Source organism: Panthera uncia, chromosome D2 (assembly GCF_023721935.1).
Source record: "Panthera uncia isolate 11264 chromosome D2, Puncia_PCG_1.0, whole genome shotgun sequence".
In the NCBI taxonomy this organism is placed as follows: Eukaryota; Metazoa; Chordata; class Mammalia; order Carnivora; family Felidae; genus Panthera; species Panthera uncia.
Genome location: NC_064818.1, coordinates 48,030,078 through 48,047,942, shown reverse-complemented (window position 1 = coordinate 48,047,942; position 17,865 = coordinate 48,030,078). Strand labels below are relative to the sequence as shown.

The 17,865-nt window shown below is 53.8% G+C and overlaps 1 protein-coding gene across 2 annotated transcripts in view; it reads left to right on the top strand.

Moving 5' to 3' along the window:
• The window catches only part of RET (ret proto-oncogene), a 50,714-nt gene extending 34,011 nt beyond the window's left edge, over positions 1-16,703 (top strand). For both annotated transcript variants that reach the window (XM_049646323.1, XM_049646322.1), the window contains 10 exons: positions 714-970; positions 3,936-4,083; positions 5,524-5,631; positions 6,622-6,836; positions 6,919-7,041; positions 9,282-9,352; positions 10,234-10,371; positions 11,478-11,577; positions 13,519-13,666; positions 15,015-16,703. In XM_049646323.1, the coding sequence (XP_049502280.1) occupies positions 714-970; positions 3,936-4,083; positions 5,524-5,631; positions 6,622-6,836; positions 6,919-7,041; positions 9,282-9,352; positions 10,234-10,371; positions 11,478-11,577; positions 13,519-13,666; positions 15,015-15,172 (1,466 nt within the window). In that variant the 3' untranslated portion in view covers positions 15,173-16,703. The remainder of the gene's footprint in view (positions 1-713; positions 971-3,935; positions 4,084-5,523; positions 5,632-6,621; positions 6,837-6,918; positions 7,042-9,281; positions 9,353-10,233; positions 10,372-11,477; positions 11,578-13,518; positions 13,667-15,014) is intronic.
• Positions 16,704-17,865: the final 1,162 nt, after the last annotated feature.

The window sequence follows — 17,865 nt, the reverse complement described above, 5'->3', positions numbered from 1 at the left end:
GTCAGGGCCTCTACAGAGTAAGTTTTCTGCCCTGAAGTTTTATGGTAAAGGTTGGGCTGGAAAATTCTTCCACCTAGTAACTCCACATCTATTCAGTTTGTCCTTGTGCAGGGCCTTCTCTGGGCCCATGGCACCATCTGACTGGAACCCCACTCTCCCAGCCATAGCCTCCAGGTGCTCCTTCTGGGCCAGCAGGTGCGGGTAGGTGGCATGGGTCTGAGCACACGGGAAGCTTTCCTGCCTGGGCCCAGGGATGTTTTTTTGTATTTGAGTTGTTGCGGCATGGCACTAGGCCCTGAGCCGCTTTCCTTCCCTCTCCCAGTTTTACAAAGAAAATACAGAATACACTGGGAACACAGCAGAGGAACCCTGCCTGCCTGCCTGCCAGCCCCCCGGGCTGCCAGCATCCCAGGGCTAGCACAGTGCATACACTGCCTCTGCTGGGTGGCCTCGGGCAGGCTGCTTAAACCCCCTGTGCCTCCTGGCCCTTCCGTAGGAGGGTGATAGCAGTCTCCGCAGGGAAAGTGACCTGCCAAGCGGTCGGTGCCGTGTGAGTGTCTGCGTTATGCTCACGACTTCATGCTGCCACACTTGCCGGGCCGCCCGGCTTGTCACAGCAGTCCTCCCGCTGCTGCAGTCATGCCACGCTGGTGCCCATTGGTATTGGGGCACCCTCGCAGAGCGCTGTCCCTCACGGCCGCCCCTGCCTGCAGAGCCGCTGTGTGACGAGCTCTGCCGCACGGTGATCGCGGCCGCTGTGCTCTTCTCCTTCGTCGTCTCCATGCTGCTCTCCACCTTCTGCATCCACCGCTACCACAAGAACGCCCACAAGCCACCCATTGCCTCTGCTGAGATGACCTTCCGCCGGCCTGCCCAGGCCTTCCCGGTCAGCTACTCCTCGTCCGGCGCCCGCCGGCCCTCTATGGACTCCATGGAGAACCAGGTCTCTGTGGACGCCTTCAAGATCCCGGTGAGGCTCCGCGCAGGACCTCCGCCTGGGAGGCGGCCCTCCTGGAGGCACTGTGGGTGACAGACACCCCAGGCCTGGGGAAGCTAGGAGGTGCGGGGAGGGGCACACGGGGTTTCCTCGTGCCACGTCCTGTAGCCCACAAGTGGCTAATGCATCCTCACTCACCAGGAAGACATCACAAGCAAGGCCCCAGCCTCCACGGAGCTGCCTTCCAAGGAGGGCAGAGGACATGGAGGCAGTTTAGCAGAGTGGAGAGTGATGGGTGCTCATTTAGGTGGACTGAGATTTGGGAGGGTGGGCCATGCCATACCTGATAGGCAACTGTCCTCCAGATGCCCCGAGGGCTGCGGGCTCCTCCCTGAGGAGGAGTGTGGATTTTATTCCCAGAGGGTGGGGCCCTGGGGCTTGGGGGTTCAGCAGAGGAGGCCCGTATTCTGCCTTCATTTCTGCAGGTTCCTCTGTTGGGGAGTCTCCGGGGTGGGTGCAGAAGTAGGAGCCCTGTGGGGCACCTGGATGGCTCAGTGGGTTGAGCATCTGACCGACTCAGGTCATGATCTCACAGATGGTGTGTTCAAGCCCCGCTTTGGGCTCTGTGCTGACAGCTCAGAGCCTGGAGCCTGCTTCAGATTCTGTGCCTCCCTCTCTCTCTGCAGCTCCCTGGCTTGTGCTCTTTCTCTCTCAAAAGTAAATAAACGCTAAAAAAAAAAAAAAAAAAAAAAGAAGAAGAAGAAGAATTAGGAGCCCTGTGATGAGGCACTGTCCTCAGCTAGGCGAGTGATGGCAGCAGGCAGGGGCTGGGCCAGGGTGGCAGCAGTAGGGAGGGGAGTTCATCTGTGGAGTGGAAGAGGGGGTGGCATGGGCCTCTGGGCCAGCTGTGGAGGAGGTAGGCCCGAGAGGACCCTAACTGGCTGGCTGATGGAGAGTGCCACCCAGAGCCGGCAGCCTCCCGATCCCCTTTCTCCATGGGAGGTCCTGGGCCTGCAGTCACTATGTGCTCCTGAGAGCCCCCATCCTGGCCAGGCCAACCCTCAACCTGCCACGCTTCTTCTGTATGCCTGCTGGCAGGTGCCACGGAGCTGGAAGCCAGGTTCTAAGAGGACCTGAGAAGAACACTCAGCGCCGAGGGTGCATGTGAACAGAGGCTCCCCGCCCACGGCCTGGCAGCAAGCATCGCAGAGTGTGCACCTTGACAGGGGTCACCGAGTAGGGAGCTTAGGAGTCACGGGGCCTTTGGCAGTGCCCAAGCAGGGCTGGGAGGTGGCTGGGGTTTGCAGGGGGCACTACTCAAGGGTACTCCCCCGTAGTGAGGGTCTGGGCCACGGACGCCATCCCCAGCTGTGGCAGACACTGCGGCCTCCGTCCTGGCTTTCCTAGTTCTAGTCACTCAGCAGACAGGGGGTCTGTGACCCCTGTCCCAGGAAGCGTCTCAGCCTCGACAGCAGGCCTGTGGGATGAGCCACTTGAATCCTTTGTAAACCCAGGCAGTTTATGGTGAGGTGCACAGGAAGGGCAGTGCCTGTGGGCGCTTGTGCAAGTGGACACACACCAATCTCAACCCACGTCCGCTTGGGCCCACGGCACAGAGAAGCCAGAGCCCAGCCTGAGGACCCTGACCAGCTCTATGGACATATTACGCAACTGCTGGACCTTACTTGTCTCTTGTATAAAGTGGGAAGAAATGTTAATGTCTTTTAAGAGGATCAAGTCAGTGCTGTCTACGCATGCTTAGTGCAGTTTCCGTGTGCAGTGAAAACTTCTCCAGTGCAGTGTGGGTTGAGGACACCAGGGTAACAGTGATGACATTGTCAACCCTGACCCTGACTATGGGTTCCTGGGGAACTTGAGGCAACACCAGCACGCCCGGCAGCTGGCCAGCAGGGACCCTGGATGTGGTGCCGAGGGGAGGCTGCCTCTGCCCATGAAGAGCACGCACACCTGTACATGGGTGTTGGAAACCATGGTCCTGCTCAGCAGGGCAGTGGGGCCCAGTGGTGTCATCTGTGTGGGTCAGATGAGTCTGGCAGGTCACATCATAGCAGTGCCCCCAGGCCACACCCATACCCAGCTGCAGGGAGAGCTGGGGCAACAGACACCCATAGTGGCCCAAGAGGGAAGGTTCCTGATAGGCTTTGGCATCCCCAGTCAGAGTTCAAGGATGCGGGACCAGGCTGGGGTCTGGGAAGGTGTCCCAGAGTAATCTGAGTTGGGTTTCAGTGGGAAGGCAGGGTGGGTAGAGGGGAGCGTGGGAAGCGTGGGGAACAGGTAGAGGCAGGTCCAGGGAAATGGCCAGTCCCATGGGAGGAGCAGCATCTTCCACAGAGGAAGACGGAGGTTCCCAAGTAGCACGGTGGTACGTTTTCTGGAGCACCACACAGGGAAGTTGCCCTGGACGCTTCCATCCATAGCTGGGGGTCCTTGGCCAGGAGGCAGCTTGGGCCACTGGTGCCAAGTCAGTCCTCTTGGGGATCCGGGGGTTCTCTAGAGAGGACAGATTGGGACCTGGTCTGTGGGATGTCAGTGGCTTATGGGCCTGGTGTCCAAAGCAGAGGCAGCACTGGGAAGCTTGGGCTTAACTCCCAGGGAAGAGGCCACACTCCCATGTGAGTACCCCCTGGGTGCTAGGCTAGCCCTGAACCCCTTGTTTGAGAGACAAGGACATGGGCCTGGGAGGGCCCAAGGCATGTTCAGTAGACCAGGGATAAGCAAGGGTCCAGGCATCCAGAGTCCAGGCCATTCTGTGTCAGCACCTATCTTCCCATAAGGTGTGGGATCCTGCCCAGCTGGGGTCCTGCCCTCAGTGCAGGTGGGTGCCCATTGTCCACAGGTTCAGGTGACTGTTGTTTACACACTGGTGCTTGCCCACGGGGGGGGGGGGGGGGGCTCACTTATGGGCCTTGCTGTCCTCTTTTCCTCCTACCCTCACCAGCTTTCTCCCTTCTCTTCTTCTTCCTTCAACCCCACGTAGGAGGATCCAAAGTGGGAATTCCCTCGAAAGAACTTGGTTCTTGGGAAAACCCTGGGAGAAGGCGAATTTGGAAAAGTGGTTAAGGCGACAGCCTTCCGGCTAAAAGGCAAAGCAGGGTACACAACCGTGGCCGTGAAGATGCTGAAAGGTACCTGTCTATGCACTGCACAGGTGGCTCTGCAGGAGCCCCGAGGGCTGGACGAAGCCCCCCTGACAACCAGGGTGCTGGCAGCCAGCCAGGAGCCTTCTCCAGAGCCCCCCATTGCTATTCTTGAGGGGCTGCATTCTGGAGACCCCCGTCACAGATGAAATGGGCCAGGGTGGGCCCTGGAGAAACAGGGCAAGAGGACTTTCCTCACTTGGAAGGTTCTAGAGTGGTATTGCTTTTGCATCAATATTGGGTAAAGATCTGAGTTTTAAAAAAATTAAAAGCCCTTTTTGTCTTGAACTGACAGCTCTCCCTCCCCAGTCTGCCCCATTCATTCCTCTCAGCCCCTGGGGTCCTGGTGAAGAAGCCACCTGTAGGGACTGACCCCTGCCCCCTGGGGCCCTGCCTGGCCTGTCCCTGTGGCCCTCAGCGAGGGCCCTATGACCAGTCATGCCACAAGTTTGCCTCTAAGTGGGTATATGCTCACCTACCCATACGCAAACACTGGTGTCCACCCAGAGACTGGGTGGACAGTCCAGTGGCCCAAGGGCCCAGTGGCCATGCAGTGGGTGCAAGCTGGCAGATGTACATGAGAATTCTAGTGCCGCAGGTGGGGCTACACCGTGACAACCATTACCTGAACCAGTGGGTGCTTCTGAATGCTTACCTAGGCCCTCAGACTGGGGTCTCCCCATGCCCCCCTGAGGCTCCAGGAACTAAGGGGCCACACTGAGACCAGCCCAGGCCGCCACATGTGGGTCCTGACACCCTATCTCCCAGCCGCCCTCTCACTTCCAGTGCACAGCCAGAGGGTGCAATGTGGCACAGCTGCCCCAGGAGGCCTGTTGAGCCCCAGCTTCTGACTCCACATCCCTCCCCTCGAGATTAGGCTCCTGCTGGGAGCCCAAGCACAGCTCTGCCCACCCTCAGGACGCACGTGCTCAGCATGGTGAGAGGCCACCTCTGTGAAGCCTCATCGTCTTCAACTTTCTCCAGGGCCTCACCCTCCTGTTGCGTGCTTGGTCAGCAGGTGTTTTAGGACACGGGACAAGCGTCTTACCTTCCCGGGATTTATGAGGACGGTCTCTGTGCACCACTGTCCTTGAAAGATGACAATTGCAGGGAAATGCAGCCACTTCCACACACAGCCTGGTCCCAGGAGGGTTTCCATGGAAAGAGCCTGCCGATAAGGAAGTTTGCTCCTCAGGGTTGTTATTCCCCAGAAGCAGATGAGGCAGCTGTTGACCCTCTCTACAGGCTGAGAGAAGCCCTGAATAGCAGGGTCTTTGGGGGCCTTGTCTAAACCTAGGTAGGCTGTCTGGGAAGGAGATAACCAGGGTCTGTGCAGACCCGTGATGTGGGTCAGTGACCCAGGGTGGTCACAGAGGGGGCTTCCAGAAGGGATTGGTTTGCAGCCTGCTCTGTTTACGTGCATTTCAGAGAACGCTTCCCCAAGTGAGCTGCGGGACCTGCTGTCAGAGTTCAACCTCCTGAAGCAGGTCAACCACCCACATGTCATCAAGCTGTACGGGGCCTGCAGCCAGGACGGTAAGGCCGGCCAAGGGACAGGCAGCTGCCCAGTGCAGGCTGGGGGCTCTGGGCTGCTTCGTTCTTCCTCCTTCCCCTTCCTTGTCCTCTCTGGCTCTGGCCCCACCCAAAGCCTGCATCCTCCCGCATCAGTGAGAGGATCAGGAAGGGCTGCTGCAGCGGTGTTTGCATGAGGCTCCTGCCCCCGGGCCTGCTGCAGCTGCACAGAGGTCTGTGGTGACATCCTGGTCTGTCAGCACCCTGCTCCAGGCAGAGTTCCAAGGCAGGGAGCCCTAGAAACAGATGGTATGTCGTGGGCACCTACTGGGGACTAGGAGTGTCGTGACCTCCAGGTGACCCCAAGCCCAGCCCTGCATGGTGAAGGCATCGTCACCATCTCTCACATAAGGACACAGGAGATTGGCCTGGTCTGTGCTGCTCGAGGGCCTCTCACTGTGTGTCCTCGTACACGCAGATGTGCGTGCTGGGGGAATGAGAGGGCAGGGTCCCCCAGGGAGAGGGCAGCAAGGACACTGATGGACACCAGCAGGACTCGAGGCTGGGCTTGGGACAAGACTGCAGCCTACGAGCTGCTGAGAACAGGGAGCAGGTGCCACACGAGGCTCCAGATCCTCTGCGTCCGTCAGCCATCCCCAGCCTGTGCTGCAGCAGGGCCGAGGATGTAGAAAGACGTGACGTCCTGGCAGCAGGGGGCTGGCTCCCGGGGCAGCACTAGTAAGGCAGCCGCCTGCCTTGGGCACCCCAGAAGAAGGCTGCGCCCGGCCGCCCAGGGAGCCTCTTTGGCATGGCCAGCACAAAGAGGAGAGCAAGCCGTACGAGAGTGAGCCGGGACTGAAATACGTGCTGCACGGCGCCCAGGCCACTGGCCAGAGAGGGCTGTGTCCTTGTGCCTACTTACTGGTGGGGGCAGAGCCTGCCTAGGGGCCCTGCAGCCTCCTCCCGGCCCAGGCTCTGCAGGTAGCCAGCTCACAGCCCCCTCTCTGCCCCCAGGCCCGCTCTTCCTCATTGTGGAGTATGCCAAGTACGGTTCCCTGCGGGGCTTCCTCCGAGAGAGCCGCAAGGCGGGGCCCGGCTACGTGGGCAGTGGAGGCAGCCGCAGCTCCAGCTACCTGGACAACCCCGAGGAGCGGGCCCTGACCATGGGCGACCTCATCTCCTTCGCCTGGCAGATCTCTCGGGGGATGCGGTACCTGGCTGAGATGAAGGTGTGTGCCTTGCCAGCCCGGGCCCCCACCACTTGCGCTGGGGCCCAGGCTGCAGGCATCCCTGTTGCTGTCTTCCTTGCAGCTTGTCCATCGGGACTTGGCAGCCAGAAATGTCCTGGTAGCTGAGGGGCGGAAGATGAAGATTTCGGATTTTGGCCTGTCCCGAGACGTTTATGAAGAGGATTCCTATGTGAAGAGGAGCAAGGTACCGGGTCCCCAGGGGTGTGGCCCAGGGCTCCCAGAGGGGTTGGAGGGCGGTGGGGGGGTGGGGTGGGGGTGGGGGTGGGGCAGGGTTCCCGCAGTGGGCCTGGGCAGAGCCCTTAGAGCACCTGGGGAGGAGAGAGCAGATCATTTTAGAGTATAAACTTCTAGCTGTCATCTTCAGATCCCTCCCTAATCGTGGGTCCCCAGAGACCCAGCTCAGGACTTGTCCCTGTGTCTGTTCCTTCTCTTCCTGAGGGCCATACCCGCCCTTTCAGAGCACCCCTGGGAAGCTGGGCCTGCAGCTTCTTTTGCTTTTCATCACTTTTGAAGGTCAGCTAGCGCTGCAGAAATGACAGTTCTCTTCTCCGCAGTTGTTCCCCTCCCTTCTACAGGATGAAAGGTCCCTTGTTTTCTCTGTGTAACTTAGCTCTTCGCTCAAAGGAGACTGAAGTCAATAAGCCTCACTGTGGCAGTCATTCTGGGCAGAAAGGAATGAACTGCGTTACAGGTGGGGGTTCCCCTGGAACAGGGACCTGGGAACCCCTGGCTGAGCGACTTTGGAAGGCTCACAGGGAGGCCCTGGAGAGGGAGTCCAGAGATGCAACGTAGGATTCTTAGACGCTTTCTCCAAACCACTGGAATAGTTGGTTGGGGGCCCTTCTGGGGAAATTTGTGTCCCTGTATTGTCCAGTGCCCTGTGGCAGTCCCAAGTGATGTATAAGTGTGGGTGTTGCCTTCCTGGGGTCAAGGTTACATGCATGGGGCACCACGATGCCCATCTGGCAGCCTGGCAGGGGGACATAGTTCCACTGCCCTCTCAGCCCCTCTCCTGTTGCCTCCTGGTGACCGGACAGGATCACTCCTGGGGCCTTTCAAGAGCTATGCCTACCAGCTTTCAGAACAGACACTGCTCAAAAAAGAAAAGCACAAAAAGTGACCACATACACTTCAGATTTGTTCTAAGGGATTAGGAGAAGCCCCGTGTCGCCACAGACTGTGAGGATGATGTTTCATTTTTTTCTGGGGTTTCTGTGGTTCTGTTTTGTTGTTTAAGCTTATTTATTTTGAGAGAGAGAGAGAGATCATGGGCTGGGGAGGGGCAGAAAGAGAGAGAGAATCCCAAACAGGTTCCGTGCTGTCAGCATAGAGCCCGACACGGGGCTTGAACTCACAAACTATGAGATCGTGACCCGAGCTGACATCAAGAGTTGGTCACTTAATGGACTTAATGGCACCCCAGGTGCCTCTGGGGCTTCTGTTGTGACAGCATATCTCAGAACTGCTAAAGGGGAAGTGGAGAGGGGCCCTATGGAGGGGTGTGGACACAGCCTTTCTATAGATGCACTGATCCCCCCAAAATGGCCTGTGTCAGGGAGCAGAGAAGTACAGACATCCAAGCACAAGGCCTCCTAGAGAGCACAGGCAGCAGGCAGTGTTGTTACAAACACTCACACCTCAGAAAGTCACACTTCATGAAGGTTGGAAATCGTGAAGAATGCTTTCAAGAAAAGGAAACTGCAGTAAATTTTGCATTAAAATCAATCAACCACATTTTTGGTTGATTCTTGTCCTAAGACTTACCTACTAACTTGTTTCTCAGGTTGCACTGGAAAGCAGTTGTTAGGTCTGACCCCAACAACTCTGCAGTGGGCACAGTTTCTCAGAGGGTGCTAACAGGGCTGTGGGATAAAATGATAGGGAAAAAAGAAGCCCCAAGACGTGGAAACAGATTTCTTCTCTCAGGGCTTCTCAGAAAAGCCTTTAGTGTGTTGGTTTGCCTCAGAAGTCCCCAAGATGGAAACGCTGGAAGTTGGTTTCCTGAACTCATTCACCCTCAGAAATCAGGAGATCTTGCTGGATGGTGTTGTTGGCCCACACATTGGGCATCACCACCCAGGGCACCCCAGAGCCCTCCGGACCTGGCCCTAGGGAAACCTGGCTTGGGTGTGGTCTTGATTCCTTGGGTTTCTTCTCAGCAGGGATGTGATACATGACGAGCATGCCCTGTGTAGCTGTGGGCAGGCCAGCTGACTCCCTCCAGCATCTCAACTGTGCCTGGGAGACCAGAGTTCCAGCCCCCCTGAGGCTCTGCCGCCAGTTCTGTGCCTGGGAGCACTCTGGACATTGCTCCTCAGCATCCTTCCAGAGCTGGAAATGCATGGGACATGGCCCCACACTCCCCACCCCCAGTTCCCAGGGTGTCAGAGCCATGTTAATGTCTTTCCGTCGTTCCCTTTTTAGGGTCGGATTCCAGTCAAATGGATGGCAATTGAGTCTCTTTTCGATCATATCTACACCACCCAAAGTGATGTGTAAGTATGGGTGTTGCCTTCCTGGGGTCAAGGTTACAATTCATAGGGTGCCACGATGCCCATCTGGGCAGCGTGGCTGGGGGGTCAACACTGGCCCCAACACTGGCTCATACCAACCATCTGCAATGACCACCCCCCTGCCAAGTTGAGGGGCCTTCATGTATTCATTCAGCAAACGGCAGGGGCCCACGCAGTGGTTCTGAGAGTCACAGTGGAATGCGTGAGAACAGTGAATGGGTAACTGGAAATTTCCCTCACCATCCTCCTTGCCAGCCCCTCCCTCTCCTCCCTGGGCATCTTAGTGCCACGCAGGCCCAGCTGAACCGTTCCCCTCTGTGGGCCTGAGCGTGGGCTGGGCTCAGACAAGTCCTACCATAGGTAGGGTGGCCTTGGGTGAGTTGCTGGGTTGGCGTGTCCCAATCTGCTTGAAGAGAGGAACCAACACTTGGCCTTACAGGTCAAATCATAAGACCACAGAAGAGGTGAAGGAGTTGTACAGGCAGCCCCGTGGCCTCAGTCCCCGCCTCACATGTTGGTGTACCTGCCCGTCTGCTCTGTGCTGTCCCTGGTGCTTTGGCGCATCTCCACAGGGCCAGCCGAGTACCCCTTGTGGGTGTGGGGGCCGAGCTCTGGCGGCGGCCTGGTGGGCCTTGTGCACGGCAGGTGTGAGAGCAGGGCAGGCAGCCGGCTCATCCCTACCTCCATTCCACATCCATCCACGCAGTCAGGCCCAGGCTGAAATCCGTGAGCACTTGGCTGGCTCTTTGCGCTGGGGGCGCTGATGAGGTCAACAACAGCTGGGGGGATGGACGTCTGGTCTGCCGAGAAGGGGACGCCACTGGCCCAGTGCAGCCGCCCACTGGTTGTCTCACTCCCCTTAGGTGGTCCTTTGGTGTCCTGCTGTGGGAGATTGTGACTCTGGGGGGCAACCCCTACCCTGGGATCCCTCCGGAGCGGCTTTTCAACCTCCTGAAGACAGGCTACCGGATGGAGAGGCCCGACAACTGCAGTGAGGAGATGTGAGCAGGCTTTGCTTTGGCCCAGCCTCCCTCAGACACAGACAATGCACTCATTCCCTCGCTGTTCCTGAGCAGCCCTGGGCACGAGCCCACGGTGAACCAGGGAGTAGGTAGTAAGAGGGCAGAGCACACCAAGGCAGAAGGCTGAGAACCAGCACTGGGCACGATGGCAGGTGCTGGGGACCCTGACTCTGCTGGGAGCTGAGTGGGTTTCTTGTGGGTGGAGGCTTACATGGATGAGGGGGAGTAAGGCCAAGGAAAGGTGGTGGAAAGGATAAAAGGGTGCTTCAGACCCAGAGAGCAGCTTGAGCCCAAGGCCTGTCCCTGTCAGACACCTGGGGAGGGGCAGATAATTCAGAATGACCCTAGGAGTGCACACTGGGGAGGGCCCACATGGAGGCACAGAGGCCGGCAGGTGGCAGGCAGGAAGAGCCTGCCCCACAGCCCAAGAGTGCCGGAGTCTCCACATGGTAGTTCCAGCAGATGATTCTTAGAGGCCAGGCTGAGAACACATGGGAAAGGCACCACCAGGGGCAGAAACAGGCCAGTCCATTCATTCAACACAACCTGTTGTGTGCCTGCCACGCGCCTGGCTCAGGGCTAGATGAGGGAGTGCAGGGGTGAGTAGGTGCCACGTCCCTGGGCGGCTCAGGGCACACCCACGTGGCAGCCCTGGAGGCCCTGCAGCCAAGCCCGGGCCCCAGGGAAATGAGGAAGTGAGGACGGCCCAAGGCAGAGGTGTGGTTGGCAGAAGCTTTTGTTTGTTTCCATAACCAGTTCATACTTGATAAGAGTTTAAGGACTAGCCCCCGTACTGAGCATGGCATCCTGTCAGCTGTTTACCAACATCTTTGAAAAGGAAGGGAAAACAAATCTCTTTCAAGGGCAAGGAGACCCACAGGATGCTGGACCACAGCACCAGGCACCCTGACCCCCTAACGACACTTGGATCTTGGCTCAGCTCAGCAAAGGATGTCCAGTGACGCAGAAACAGCTTTGGGGTTTGAGAACAGAGCCCTGTGGGCCCAGGGCACCGTGCTGGCTATGGCGGCTGTGATTGGGCAGTCCATGCTGGGTCATAACTGCTCATCTGTGCTTCCCGCCAGGTACGGTCTCATGCTGCAGTGTTGGAAGCAGGAACCAGACAAGAGGCCAGTGTTTGCTGACATCAGCAAAGACCTGGAAAAGATGATGGTTAAGAACAGAGTGAGTACCTGGGGCTAATTCCTGGCGTTGCCCACCTGCAGGCGGAACATGGCAGTGGGGGGACTCCAGCCTCACCCCTGTTCTGTGGAGTTCCCAGTGCAGGATCAGAGCAAGGCCGTACAAAGGGAGATGGTCGTGCCGTCCCCTGAAGGCAGCCAGCACCTGAACCCTTCTCCTTGAGCCAGGCCCCTTCTCAAATCATAAAGAAACCAAGATTCTTCCCTTTATGCTTAGAGCTGTCCACAGACAGGTGTGGGAAGCAAATATTCCAAAGTCAAACAACATCATTTTCAGTAAAGAAACAAGTCATCAGAGTAGAGCTGCGAGGGGCCCCGCGGGGGGTTGGAAGCGGCTACAGAGTGGTGGGGACTGCGGCCAACAGGAGCACACCAGCCCCTCTAAAGGACCTCTCGTTGTAGCCACACATAACCTATAGGAATATGAGTACCAGAGTGCCTAGTCTTCTGAATTTTAAAGAATATTTATGTAAAGTTTTGCAGGTTTTTTTAATGCTTATTTATTTTTGAGAGAGAGACAGACAGAGCTTGAGCAGGGGAGGGCCCAGAGAGAGGGGGAAACACAGAATCTGAAGCAGGCCCCAGGCAAGCTGTCAGCACACAGCCCGACGCAGGGTCTGACCTAACAAACCATGAGATCACGACCTGAGCCAAAGTTGGACGCTTAACCCGCCCAGCCACCAGGCACCCCTGAAGCTTTCCAGTTTTTAATGTTAGTAACTCACTTAAATTTCCAACAGCTGGGGCGCCTGGGTGGCTCGCTCGATTAAGCTTGAAACTCTTGATTGCAACTCAGGCCATGATCTCACAATCAAAATCAAGCCCCGGGTCAGACACTCTGCCCCTCCCCCGCTTGTGCTCTTTGCATTCTCCCTCTCTCTCTCTCTTTCAAAATAAATAAATAAATACTTCCAAAAGCTCAGTCTGGTCCAAATAAATCATATCTGGGACACTCAGTTCAGCCCATATGCCTCTGGGTTGCAACTCTGTAGGTAAACGAGAAAGCCGACAAGTTTCAATTAATATTTACTGAGCAACTGCTATGTACCATTTTCTGTCTCAGATGCTGGGGATACAAGTAAACAATACAGACACAGATCTTACCTTCAGGGTTTCAGGGTTTCATCTTTACCTTGGCACATTTACTAAAAGTTGGCATTTCTTCAAACACAAAAACAAATGTGCCTGGTGTAGGCCGCTTGTAATAAAACCTAACATCAGGGTACCATTTGGGCCAAGCCTCCAAATCCTGTGAACGCAGGATTACCTTAAATCAAAATAACAGGTGATGCCAAGAGAGCCAACCTTCCTAGAGAAGCATCCAGGAAAATGCTACAACTGTTCTTTACACATTTAACCAGGGCAGTGGAAGTGGCAGGCACTGAGAAATCATCACGCTTGGGAGCTAAAGCCCAGAACAGCCTCCTATGCAAAACCCATGTCAATGACTTCAGATTTCTGAGTCCTGATGCTCTGTTCTAGATGGGAGTCCTCAGAGGAAAGCTGAAAAATGTTAGCAGGTCAGAGATGCTTCTTGGCACTCGCACATGAGTAATGGGGCTGCAGTGAGCTCTCCCAGAGCCTTGGGTTTGGTAAAATGGGCCGGTTCCCCAGTGCTGGATGTAGTAACCCACCCCCTTCCCGCATGTTGCAGAGGTAAGACTAGGCAATGAAGGAGCACATTTCTGTCCCAGGCAGGTGACTTTCTAGAGGGAGCAATGAGGGCTGTGGAGCAAGGCCAGCAAAGCAGAGGCTGGGAGGGCTCAGTGCTGGCTGTCTGGCAGGGGGCTCAGGTCGTGAGGAGAGGCTAGTAGGCCAGCATGAGGTGGGACTCAGCCAGTGAGTCTGCCTTTGGGAGGAGAGGAGCAGGGGCCATGTCCAGTAGTGACCCACGCGGGGATGACCAACTTTCTCTGTCTTCCAGGACTACTTGGACCTGGCTGCCTCCACCCCATCCGACTCCCTGCTTTATGACGACGGCCTCTCGGAGGAGGAGACGCCCCTGGTGGACTGTAATAATGCTCCCCTCCCTCGAGCCCTCCCCTCCACGTGGATTGAAAACAAACTCTATGGTAGAATTTCACATGCATTTACTAGATTCTAGCAACATCGTTCCTCTCTGCACTATCCTTACTCTCTGTAATGCTTTTTAAGAGTGTTTCTGGTCTGAATGAAACCAAAGTTCTCTCTGAACCTTTTTATTTGTAAATGTCTGACTTTGCATCCGTTTACATTCAGGCATTTTTGAAACTGTGTGTGTGTGTGTGTTTTTTTTTTAAAGGATGTGAAAATAAGTATACTTACCACACTGCCTAGCAACTTATGATAATAGAAAAGAAAGAGCTGGGCAGAATTCTCAGGGGATATTGAGAAAATGATAAACAAGTCATTTCTGGGTGGGTATGCATCAAGTCATAGTACTTCTAATTTAACCACTGGGATAAATTTACCCAATCTGGGGAGGCATTTCATTAAGACAGGAGGAGCCGGCACCACCCCGCCTGCACTGAGGGCACAGCCTGTGGTCACTCCCAGAACCCATCTGGGTGGGCAGGTGGCTCTTGGGAGGCCACTCCATACTAGGGAGCTCAGCCCAGCCCACATGCCCACCACCAGGGAGGACACATGAAGACTGCTGTTTTCACATCCTTTGCGTTACACACCGTCATGACAGTTGTCACTTATGAAGTCAGTGCTACAAGCTGGAGCAAATGCTTCTGAAAGAACATAGTCTGTGGTGCTGTGGTCTTGCAATGGACAGTAAATACGGTTCTTGCCAAAACTCCTTCTTTTGTCTTTGATTAAATACTTGAAAATTTTTTCTGTTTCCTAACTTGATCATTGATTGCTTTTAAATCTTGGAGTGTCAAGCATTTTTCAGCCGAGATTGTTCCTTTTGCATGCCTCCTGAGTCACTGATTCCTTGCTGGCTTTGGGTCTGGTGCCACACACCATTGTCTTGTCGACGCTGTGGGGCTCGCCCGTGCGCACCCTTGATTTGGAAGATTCTCTCCTCCATGGTGGGTTTGGATGGAAGATGAGTAGGCTTCTTTACATTAGAAAACTTTTTATAGAAGCTTCCCACTGCAGTGAGCCCTTTAATTCAGCAATGCTTTATGCTGCCTTAGAAAAAGACTTAAACAGGTCAACAAATATTTATATCAGATTTGGGAGTTTGAAGCTTATAAAAGTCAAAATTGGGAGTTTCTGTTAAGTTACAGTTACCAAGAGAGCACGTGATATTTCCCCCCAAATATGACAGTGTTTTGGAAACCTGGAGCACGAAACCATTCATGTAATTGGCACAGAAAACCAGAAAGTTTGGTTTGAACCTCAAAGGGAGTTTTGCCAAGGCCTTACTGTCTGCACATGAAGTTTTGGTTCTTCAGTGCAGAGCAAATGATCTGTTTTCATTTTTAGGCATGTCAGACCCGAACTGGCCTGAAGAGAGTCCTGTACCACTCACGAGAGCTGATGGCACTAACACTGTGTGTCCAAGATATGCAAATGATAGTGTATATGCTAACTGGATGGTTTCACCCTCAGCGGCACAATTAATGGACGCATTTGATAGTTAACATTTCTTTGTGAAAGGTAATGGACTCACAAGGGGAAGAAACATGCCGAGAACAGAAAGTCTGCCGGCCCCTCCTTTGTGCACTTCACACTGGCTGGTGATTTTCCCTCCTGGCAGACGTAGCGTGCTGGACCAGAGTTCTGAGTCCAGCCTTTAGGTATTCCTTCCTCTCCAGCCCTTGGCAGTGCTCTGTGTTGGTCTGTGTTCATCAGTGACCACCACACCCTGTGCTCAGACGTGTGGGTCCCTCACTCACTACCTGAGCGGTTTGATTTTTCTTGTTGCCAGCAAACAAGGCAACACGATTTAAACATGAAGCACACACACCAAAAAAGTCAGCAGGAAAAAAAAAAAAAAACTGGCCCAAATGACACATCCTTGTTCAGAACAAGAAGCCCAGCAAGGCCCTATCGTGGTATCGAACCCTTGGCCAGGGCTGGAGGGGACAAGGGGACCTTGGGACAGGCCTCAGCTCAGCATTTGAGATCCTGGGAGCGGTTTGTTTTTTGGTTTTTGTTTTTAATCGTGTAACCTTTTCTTAGGAAGACATTTGATTTTTATCATGATTTAAATGGATTCTTCAATTTAGCACAATAGATTTGATGCTATGTAGATAGGCAGTGTGAGAGGACAGGGCTCACTGAACACTTCACTGTTGTTCCCATCACTGAGTGATCACTACCTTCTGGCAAGAACAGAATGAAGAAGAGGGGCGTCTGAGTGGAGTGGCCTCCCATCCCGGGATTGCTAACAGCCGAGACTCGGCTGCCATGAATCCCACCCCTGCCAGCCCCCAGGGTGCCGCATCCGTCCAGTGCCAGAAAGCGGTGCCTCATCTCGCACATTAGGAGCGGGTGGGGTTAGTGCACAGTTTAAAAGGGACAGTTCAGCTAGTTCTGTTAGAAGTAACGTTGACAGTGACCGAGGATTGCTACCCTTCTGATCACAGTTCTGATGCGGAAAAGACAATGTTTTGGCTCTCATAGAGCTTGTGTGAAAAGGTACGTGTATCCATTCATTCTGTGTTTGTAACTCAATGCTGCTATATAGCAAGACGTTTTTGTTTATTAGATTCTGACCATGACTCATAAGCTTCTTGTCATTCTTCACTGCTTGTTTGTGGTCACACACACTCAGTGCCCCTCCCATCTTGTGGAGGCGGCTTTCGGGAAGTCCCCGACAGCTCTTCTGTCTGTAACTTTGCAGGAGAGGGTCGGTTACCAACACACTGCCTGGTCTTCAGACTTAAAGCACTGTGAAAGATTGACAGTAGCCTCATCCAAATACTGTATCCTACAGGCATTTCACAAAAGCAATGAAATGGGGGCATTTTTGTGGCCAAGAAGGCTTGGATGAGTATGTATCAGAGCCTCGTGATGTGTGTGTATGTGTATGTGTGTGTACACACACCCAGAGAGAGCGCTGGAAAAACACTTACTGGAGATGGAACATGGCTTTAGTTTAGGCCGTTTTTTAGATGCACTGTGATGAATTCTGTTACATATATCTAATTGTGGTAAACTTTTGGTTTTCAGATGTGCTTAATGATAGTCTTAGCAATGCAAAAATAGGGAGAAACTCTCTCACATAATTAAAAATACCTTCCCAATAAGTGCGAGTTGCCACAGTAGGTTTGTTCTTGGCAGGGTGAGAACTCCAGGTCAAACTGGCTGACCCAGTGATGGGGAATTAACTCTTGACCAATAATCTAATTGTCTGTTCCTGAGTTTTAACAGCATTCATATTTACTAGTCCTATCAGACAATTTTCATATACATATACACAGAAGTTACTAAGTATTAAATATTACTGGCTGTAAGTAGCAATCTGTCAGTTATTAAAGTTTGTAAAATCTATTTATGAAAGGTTATTAAACCATACCATGTTAATTTGCTTTTGTAATCAAGGTGACTAAAAACATAATTTCAGTTATGTAAATAAAATTGTGTGTCATAAAATGTGTAAACTTCTTTTCTCTTTTTAACTTCCCAGTTGGAAACCTCGGGTTTCTGCTTTTGAAGTTTCAATATAAGGATTGAAGTATCACAGGGAAATCTGTTGTATTTATTGACTTGTCTCACCCATTATGTATGTGATGAGGCCCGTTTATGGCAACGGTTAAAACTCCTCTAACTCTGCCATTCAGGAAATTCCTTCCTTTATGTTTCCTTCCCTAAAATAGAGTAGCAGCCAGTCTAGTTCAGGTATTTGTGGCTTTCTGGCAGTTTTTCTATGGCTTATTTCTTGAAACTGCAGTTGGGCAGTTGTAGGAGAGAGGATGTAAAATGCATAGCCATAAGTGAAGGTCCATTAGTCAGTCAGAGGGAAAAATTTGCCCTGAACCACCATGAAGCTTTAAACACTAAGTGCTTCTGTTTATGTCTTCCTGTTGGGTCATGGAGGCATGCTCTGAGCTCCCCCTCCAAGGCCTGGCAAGGAGCAGGCGGGTCAGTTGATAATCACATGTTGTTACCAACATAAATCTGATTTCTGGTTGTATCGTGTGCTAGATGGTGAGGGCCTGTGTCATTTCCCTCGTGTGTGTGCACATGTGTGCATACACAGGCTGTCCTTGGCCCTCGGAGCTGTAGCTCCTGGCCCTTGGCACCCATGTCTGCTCTTGGTGTCCTCCTTCAATCTGGCCACAGGGCCTGGAAATAAATATAATTTCTAGGGTCAGTTATTTGCTACAGC